The following is an 8,785-nucleotide window of genomic DNA, read 5'->3' as shown; positions in this document are numbered from 1 at the left end:
AAATAATGTAAGCATCAATGCCAGTGACTGCTGAAAATATACTGTATGTTTGTTTACATTTTGCGTAATATACAAAATCTTATTGCATTCAACATTAAGATTTTATTATTTGTCAAGCCCAAGGAGACGGGTAGTTTTTTTTACTCTCTATTAGGGCATTATAAAATATGACCTCTGGCAGGGAGAGAAATATGTCTGAAAGCAGATCATGAAAGCCAGACATGTGCAACTATTACAGAAGAGCAATGGAAAACATTACTGGAAACATGATAAACTAAAGGATAAAGAAGAAGAAGAAAGAAGACAAAGAAGACATACTTTATTAATCCCTTACAGGGAAATGTGTTGACACACATTAAACACACAGAGGATATACATGCACAAACACAGAGGAAATACATGCACACACAACCACATGCAGAGGAGAGGTGGCAGTGCAGAGAGGCAGCCAGGTACCCGGCGCCAAGGGAGCAGATAGAGGTTAGGTGCCTTGCTCAAGCGCACCTCGGCAGTGGCCTAGGAGGAGAACTGGCACCTCTCCAGCTACCAGCTCACTCCATATTTTTTTTTTTTGGTCCGATCGGGACGTGAACCGGCGACCCTTCGGTCCCAAGACCAAGTCCCTACTGACTGAGACACTGACGCCTCTCAAGGATATTAAAGACATGAAGTTAAATGGAGGTTTATGCAATGATTACATTTTACACATTTGTGTGGATGGTGTTCATAAAATTAATTTATTATTTGCAGGTAAAATAGAGGAAACATTATGTGCTTATTATAGAAAAGAAGTAGTGAATAGACTGAGATATCTTTTTACATAAAAGTTTTTGAGAGACTGGTTGTGCAATTTGAGGGAGAAAACATCTGCAAGTAGGAGTGTTTGATCTGTCCTGCGTGCATCCCAGATAAGTTTAACATTTGAAAAATGCAGACAGGTACGCAACATCAGGGCTGCCCCTGGCTGACTAGGAGCCCTAAGCTACATTTTGTCATGAGGCCCCTAAGTCTCCTCTCTTCCTGAGTCAGCAGTGTCAATCAAGTGTAGACCACTCCCCCACCAAAGCTTTTAAAGCTCCGCCCTTCAGGCCTGTCACTGTGACAGGTAGATCATCATAGATCTATACTGCTGTCCAGTCAGGAGTGTTCCCTCTCTCTCCTTCAGCTTTCCCCTGTTACTCCCTGAAGGCTTCAATCAAGTGTGCATTGGACTCAGGTGTGGGGAAGGGGGCGGGGCCCAAGGGGAACAAAGGGAGTGCGAAATGTTTGGTATGGAGAAGAAAAAGAGTTTTGGACGGTAAGGAAGTAAGGAAAAAAGGGAAGCCTAGCCTTTAGCTAGAGGGGGTTCTTTAACTGTGTAGAGAGTTAACCTGTAGGCTATGTTAACCTGGGATGTAGGGCTGATTTGTCAGTAGCTCCCCGTACTGGCCACCATATGTAACAATCAGCTTGTATTCTAAGCCTAGTTACCCAAGAAAAAAGGTTCGGGAGCTACTGTAGTGATGGCAAAGTGAAGCTTTATGAACCAGTGAAGCTTTCCATCCAATTGTATTGGAAAAAGGTTCATTCATTCAATGCATCTAAAACTCTAGGTTGACCTCTGCTGTTGAAAACGTGTAGTGCAGTATGTTTCAAACACCCTATATTTTGCCTCCCTCTCTGTGGGCTGAACATGACTATGAAAACTTGAACCAATAAATCATGTCATCAATATGTGGATTCCTATTTGAATAAAACTACTGCTTTTCTCGTATGAATTGTGTCCATGTTTGTGTATTTCACAATTGTGTCTGGGTGTCTTTCTGTACCTTTGTTTGCAGCTTTGTGCATGTGTGAGTGATCATACTAGCAGAAGATAGATCTTCGTTTTACACAAATGTGAGATTGAAAATAATTGCAAGTGCTTCCTAATGCCTGTGCAGTTTATGGCAGTCATAGTGACTTATTTGAACTATTTCTTGAATGTGGCAAGGGTTTTACAGAGGAGAGATCAGTGTGGCAGGGAAGTGCTTGTGGACAGGTTACACATGGAAGGGCAAGAACATGGAGGTGCAGTGAAAGTGCTTGTGGACAGGTTACACATGGAAGGGCAAGAACATGGAGGTGCTTGTGAACAGGGGTTGGGTGGGATGGGACATGAAATTAAAATCGATTTTTATTAAGAAACACAATTTTCTCCACAGTACTGGGGTTTAGTCGGTTTCTCTTCTTGGAAACTATTTCCCCAGCCTTGGAAAAAACGCGTTCACATGGCACAGATGAGGCCGGAATGCACAAAAGATTCCGTGCCAACACAAAAAGATGGGGGTACACATGCTTGTGCTTGACCCAATACTCAAGTGGGTCTTCATTTCGTGGAATGTTGGGCTCTGCAAGGTACCGGTTCGTCTCTACAGAGGCATTGGCTGTAGCACTTTTGACCTTCCTCTTCTCCAAAACTTGTGCATCCAACAGCTCCCACAGGCCTGAAACGGTAATGGTACAGGAATGCAATCAATATACTGTATATTATACATAAACACTACAACATTGAAACTGCATCCATACCTGATGAATCAGAGGTTGAAGGTGCATCATGTGAAGTTGATGGGGTAGGATCATCGGAGGGTGCCGGATCAGGTGTTTTTTGCCTTATAACAGTGGCACATTCTGCCATAAGTTTTTTAACACCATTTTGCTGGTGTGTGGTGTTGCAAAACCCCATGGTTTTAAAACGAGGATCCAGGAGAGTGGCCAGAGCATGCTGTCCTGCAACCTCATAATTCCCAAGCTTTTCAGACGTTAGGGTTAACAAATGTTTAGCCAAATCTCTGGCCATTTCATCTGTAAGCTGCCTTTGTTTTGTTGCAATAATGTGCCGCAGCATCTTCACCAGCGGAATTATTTTCGAACCTGACACATGTTTCTCGGCAGAAAGCTCAACTGTGGCTTCTTTGAGAGGGGCCAAAAGAGAAATGCACTGACTTATGCTGTGGTATTGATTGGAGGTCAATGGTGCCACATCTGTCTGAAGAGAGGCCAAGGCTGCACCCACTGGCTCTCTCTGCTCGTACAGTCTTTGGAGCATGTCTAAGGTGCTGTTCCATCTTGTGTCCACCTCTTGAATGAGTTTATTTGTTGGACCACCCATTTGGTTTTGAAGGCAGAGAAGCCGCTCTCTGGCTACAGTGCTGGTCCTGAAGTAAGTGGCAATATCTCTTGCCTTAGTGCGCACCTCCTCCAGACCTGGGGTTAGTTTGAGGGCCTTCTTCACCACCAAATTCAAGGCATGAGCAATGCAGTGGCTGTGCCTTACCTCCATGATGCTACTACAGAGGTGCATATTTGAGGCACCATCTGTAGTAAGGCACATGACCTTTGCTTTGGGTATTTCCCACTCTTCCAGAATTGACCCTTTCACAGTTGCAATGTTGGATGCAGTGTGGCGCTCCCCAAACTTAGCAACTGCCAGCAAAACAGTCGCCAACTTGTCTTCCTCATCCACAAAATGGCAAGTGAAGGCCAGGTAGGAATCCATGTGGATGGATGTCCACATATCCGAGGTCAAGGCCACAGCAGTAGCCTTCTGAACCTTGTCTTTGGCCTTCTGCTTCTCCTCACGATACCTTGCCTCCATCATGGACTTCAAGGTCTGCCTTGATGGAAGGACATACGTAGGGTCCAAAAGGGAAACCAAGGCTCTGAAACCTTGATCATCCACAACCTAAACAGTAGAAGATATTTAATATGTGTTTTACAGAAAAAAATATCTCTATGTATGTGGAAAATACATATCCTTATACCTTGAAAGGCTGGGAATCCTGGACAATCATGTTCACCAGTGCCTCATCAATCTTGGCCTTTCTAATCGCCTGCAACACAACAAAAGGTCATGGCTACATAACATAATACCACTGCGAGTACTTTTAATGAATAAATGCTGCCATGAAATAAATGCATAAACATATATTAACATGACGATTACATGTAGGAGGGAACTACTGAATTAGAGCAATGGTACTCACCCCGGATGCTCGCTGCAGCTTGGCCAGCCTCATGCTTAGCACGGAAATGCCTCAGCATGGATGAGGTGTTATTATTATAGGCCAGCTGTTGAAGGCAAACCAAACATTGGACCTGAAAACAGAATTAAAAAAAACATATATATACTTATACGCATGTGTAACAACTTCACTAACCATTGCCAATAGGCTATGATACAAGCCAAATCGCCATTATGACCTATCCAATGCACACATTCACTACAATTACACATGGCACACAGGATAATTTTGATGACACAAGTTTATTCTATAGTAGAATAAAGTGAACCATACACCTGGGACAACATTTCATTATTAGATATATGCAAAGAATGCTAGATTTCGTGGGTGGTTAGCCAGTAAGTTCATCCATGACATGACATGACACGGGCAGATGTGTTGCATGATCAGTTAACCATAACACAATTAAAACATTGTGGGGAGCTGCTTTGCCAAAGCTTAGCCTACTTCCAAAAACATCCATAATTACGCTATAAAATTATATAGGTTTTGCCTGCCCTATTGCCAACCTTGTTAGGAGAAATCAAATTAAAGTGCTCCCACATCTCGGAGCGGCCTCTCTTTGCAACAGGTTCCATTGCAATTAACTATTTTCTCTTTGCTACTATACTCGCTATACTTACTGTTCTGACTCGCAACACTGCTCTCGACTACTTTGCTACTACTACTACTAGTTATACTGACTGTTCTGACTCGCAACACTGCTCTCGACTACTTTGCTACTACTACTACTACTACTCGCAACTCGCTGTACTACTACTGACTGTCTGATTCTCGACTACTTCAAACCCCACAACTCGCGCGCCGTTTCGCGCACCTTTGAATCGAATTGAAGCAGTCACGTGAGTGTGCGTTGAAACGAAGCTTCGGACGTCATTGGTCACGTGATCAGCAGCAAACGAATCAAGCACCGATACATTGCTTTGCCTTGCGCTGGTTCATTTTTTGATACAAGCTTCGAAGCAGGAGAGTCGGAGGTAACAACACTACTGAAGGGCCTCTACCGGCGCTGGATTCGGCCAGGGCAACACACCAAGGAGGAGATTGGTGAGGCCATCATCTTGGAGCAGTTACTCCGGCTACTTCCCTATGAGGTGAGGACATGGGTGAAGGAGCATGAGCCAGCAGAGGGCCTTGCAGCTGCCAAGCTGGCTCTACAGTACCTCAATGCTCGCAGAGGAGGACCAGCTATACGCTCCACCAGTGCAGCACCCCGACCAACACTCCAGCCGCCCCAGCCCAGGCCAACAAGGAGAGAGTATGGCCAGGAGTTTCCAGGTAACACCAGTACTGCCCCAAACCAACGAGCATACGGTAAGGACTTGGTTTGTTATTATTGCCAGCAGCCGGGCCACAAAGCTGCTGTGTGTCCAGTCCGCGGAGCAAAGGTCACAGGCGCTTGCTATGCACCCCGGGCAGAGGTGGGGCCCACGGGGGAAATGGAAGCAAGAGTTCAGCGCTATAAGACTGTCATTGTTAATGGTCAGCAGGTACCTGCTATGTTGGACACTGGTAGCTTCATGTCGCTGGTTAAACACAGTCTAGTGCCAGTAGGCAGAGTGGATTACAGCAGACAGGCGGACATTTTGTGTGTTCATGGGGACAAGCATCCTTATCCCAAAGCGGACTTAACGGTGACCATTGATGAGCAGCCTTACCTGTTGACTGTTGGTGTGGTAAAGAACTTGCCAGTAGATGCTATCCTGGGATGGGACTTACCAGTACTTCTGGACTTACTGCACAAAGAAGAACTGCCAGCGGAAACTGACTCTGGGGGGAAGGTCAATGTGAATGTTTACTGTCCTGTGACCACTCGAGCCCAAGCGAAAGCTGGTGTCCAACCACTCCCAGACCTTGACAGTAGTCTGTGTGAGGGTGGCACTAAGGGGCCAAAAAAATCCCGTCGTCAACGCCGCTTTGAGAAGCAGCTAAGACCAACGGTACCGGAGAGCGCGGGTTTACTGTCCAATAAAATGTGGGAAGTACCTGAAAATATTTCTGTGTTGCAAAGGGGGGATGAAACGTTGAAACCTTTGTTTGTGAAAATGGGGAATCAGACAAACGGGAACTGTGTGGCAAGGGAGAGGTTGATTGTTGATAAAGATGTGTTGTATACAGTTGAGGATGACCATAGACGCCTTGTAGTCCCTGCTAGCTGTAGAACACTTGTCATGCACCTAGCACACACACTCCCATGGGCCGGACACCAAGGCCGCCACAAAACCTATATTCGCATCAGTTCACGTTTTTATTGGCCCTCCATGTACACCGACATTCAGAAATATTGCAGCACATGCCCCACATGTCAGAAAACCGCTACTGCTCGCAAGTCCGACCGGGCTTTTCTGCAGCCACTTCCTGTCATTTCTGTTCCATTCCGCAGGATCGCTATGGACATTGTGGGCCCTCTGGTGAAAAGCAGTGGTGGTCACCAGTACATCTTGGTGGTGTGTGATTATGCCACCCGTTTCCCAGAAGCCTTTCCCCTGCGCACCATCACCGCACCCGCTGTTCTGCGTGCTTTGGTACAGCTGTTCTCCAGAGTGGGAATTCCGGACGAGATCCTGACGGACCAAGGGACCAATTTCACCTCCAGGTTAATGCAGCTGTTCCATAAACAACTGGGCATCTCAGCAATCAAGACCACGCCATACCATCCACAGACTGACGGTCTTGTTGAAAGATTCAATCAGATGCTGAAGAGGATGCTCCAGAAGTTTGTGGAGGACACTGGCAAGGACTGGGACCGATGGCTACCATTCCTGCTCTTCGCCTACCGAGAGGTTCCCCAGGCCTCAACAGGGTTCTCCCCATTCGAGCTGCTATATGGATGGGAGGTACAGGGACTGTTGGACCTGCTCCGAAAGGGATGGGAGGCCCCTTCGACCACTCCAAGTGACAGGGGGGTGGTACAGTTTGTTCTTGAGATGAGGGAGCGGCTGGCAAAATACAAGGAGGAGGCAGAGGTCAATCTGCGTGAGGCCCAGAAAACCCAGAAGACCTGGTATGACCAACAGGCTCGGCACCGTGAGTTCCAGCCTGGCCAAAGAGTCCTGTTGCTTCTCCCTTCTTCCACCAGCAAGCTCTTGGCAAAGTGGCAGGGGCCGTATGTCATCACCCGCAAGATGGGCTTGGTCACCTACGAGGTCCATCACCCAGAGAAGAGGAAAACAAAACAGACCTACCATGTGAACTTACTAAAAGAGTGGAAGGAGCGTCCAATCCAGGCCCCAGCAAAGGTTCTGCTGGTGAAGGAGGTGGATGCAGAAGAGGAGGTGGAGACGGGGTTGGAAAGTCTAACCACAACTGCCATTCCTGTGCTGGCACATCTTGCACCGGAGCAAGCTACACGGCTCCTGCGGATCTTTCAGGAAGTTCCATCACTTTTTGCTGCCAGTCCAGGGAAAACCACCATTGTTGAGCATGTCATTCGCCTGAAGGATGGACGACCAATCCGCCAACGTCCCTACCGGGTCCCACAACAGCTGGTGGAAAAACTGGAGAAAGAGGTGGCGGAGATGTTGAAGCTTGGGGTGATTAAGCATTCCAACTCAGAGTGGTGCAGTCCAGTGGTCATTGTCTTCAAAAAGGATGGGTCTCTCCGGATATGTATTGATTTCAGGAAGCTCAATGCCATCTCGGAGTTTGACGCCTACCCCATGCCAAGAATTGATGATTTGCTGGAGAAGATCGGAGCTGCCAAGTACATCACCACCCTCGATCTGTGTAAGGGATACTGGCAGGTGCCGCTGGAGGAGTCGTGCCGGCCATACACAGCGTTCAGAACACCAGCTGGACTTTTCCAGTTTACAGTGATGCCATTTGGACTGCATGGAGCCCCAGCCACCTTCCAGAGACTGATGAACAGAGTCCTCCAGGGTTGTGACAACTGCAGCGCAGCTTATCTGGATGATGTGGTGATCTTCAGCAACACATGGGCGGAGCATACCCATCACCTATCACTGGTCCTGGGAAGGATTCAGAAGGCTGGGTTGACACTCAACCCTTCCAAGTGTGAGTGGGCACGGCAGGAGACACGGTACCTGGGATACCAACTCGGAAGAGGAGAGGTGCGGCCGCAAGTGGATAAGGTGGAAGCTATCCAAAACTGCCCTCGACCTCGCACCAAGAAGGAGGTAAGGTCCTTCCTGGGATTGGCTGGCTGGTACAGACGGTTCGTGCCCCAGTTTGCAACCATTGCAGCCCCACTCACAGCCCTGACCTGTAAGGAACAGAGGAACCCAGTAACCTGGTCAGACGACTGTGAAGCAGCCTTCTGCACCTTAAAAGCCTACCTGTGTTCTTCCCCTGTCCTAAAGAGTCCGGACTTCAACCAACCATTTCTGGTACAGGTGGACGCCTCCACAGTCGGCCTTGGAGCAGTCCTGGCCCAAGGGGACCCTGGAGAGGAACATCCAATCCTGTACCTAAGCCGCAAGCTGCAGCCACGCGAGACCAGGTATTCTACGGTGGAACAAGAGGGCCTGGCCATAAAGTGGGCACTGGAAAGCCTGCAGTACCACTTGCTTGGGCGGGAGTTTGATCTGGAAACTGACCACAGAGCTCTCACCTGGATCAACTCCATGAAGGACCACAACAGCCGCCTTACCCGATGATACCTCTCACTACAGCCTTTCAAGTTCACCATCCGACACCGATCGGGCAAGACCAATGTTGTGGCAGATTACCTTTCCAGGTTGCCGCACATCGCCAACCTAGGGGAGGAGGGGGATAATGTGACG

General features: G+C 47.8%; 1 protein-coding gene across 1 annotated transcript; it reads right to left on the bottom strand.

Moving 5' to 3' along the window:
- Nucleotides 1-1,510: 1,510 nt before the first annotated feature.
- On the bottom strand, nt 1,511-3,838 carry LOC134881827 (zinc finger BED domain-containing protein 4-like). The gene is made up of 3 exons (XM_063909397.1): nt 3,783-3,838; nt 2,548-3,703; nt 1,511-2,465 (listed from the first exon to the last, which is right to left on the bottom strand). The coding sequence occupies exons 1-3, from the start codon at nt 3,810-3,812 to the stop codon at nt 2,143-2,145; spliced, it is 1,509 nt and encodes a 502-aa protein (XP_063765467.1). The 5' UTR covers nt 3,813-3,838; the 3' UTR covers nt 1,511-2,142.
- Nucleotides 3,839-8,785: the final 4,947 nt, after the last annotated feature.

The sequence above is a fragment of the Eleginops maclovinus genome, chromosome 19 (assembly GCF_036324505.1).
Source record: "Eleginops maclovinus isolate JMC-PN-2008 ecotype Puerto Natales chromosome 19, JC_Emac_rtc_rv5, whole genome shotgun sequence".
Classification (NCBI taxonomy): domain Eukaryota; kingdom Metazoa; phylum Chordata; class Actinopteri; order Perciformes; family Eleginopidae; genus Eleginops; species Eleginops maclovinus.
Note: the sequence above shows the minus strand (reverse complement) of the source record. Positions and strands in the feature narration are given on the sequence as shown.

What these genes read in the sequence shown, in the direction of transcription:
- LOC134881827 (XM_063909397.1), bottom strand. Translation starts at nt 3,812, where the DNA reads ATGATTGTCCAGGATTCCCAGCCTTTCAAG. An exon ending in AGGATTCCCAGCCTTTCAAG is followed by an intron (nt 3,704 to 3,782) that starts GTATAAGGATAT and finishes TCTACTGTTTAG; the next exon opens with GTTGTGGATGATCAAGGTTT. An exon ending in TTCAACCTCTGATTCATCAG is followed by an intron (nt 2,466 to 2,547) that starts GTATGGATGCAG and finishes TTACCGTTTCAG; the next exon opens with GCCTGTGGGAGCTGTTGGAT.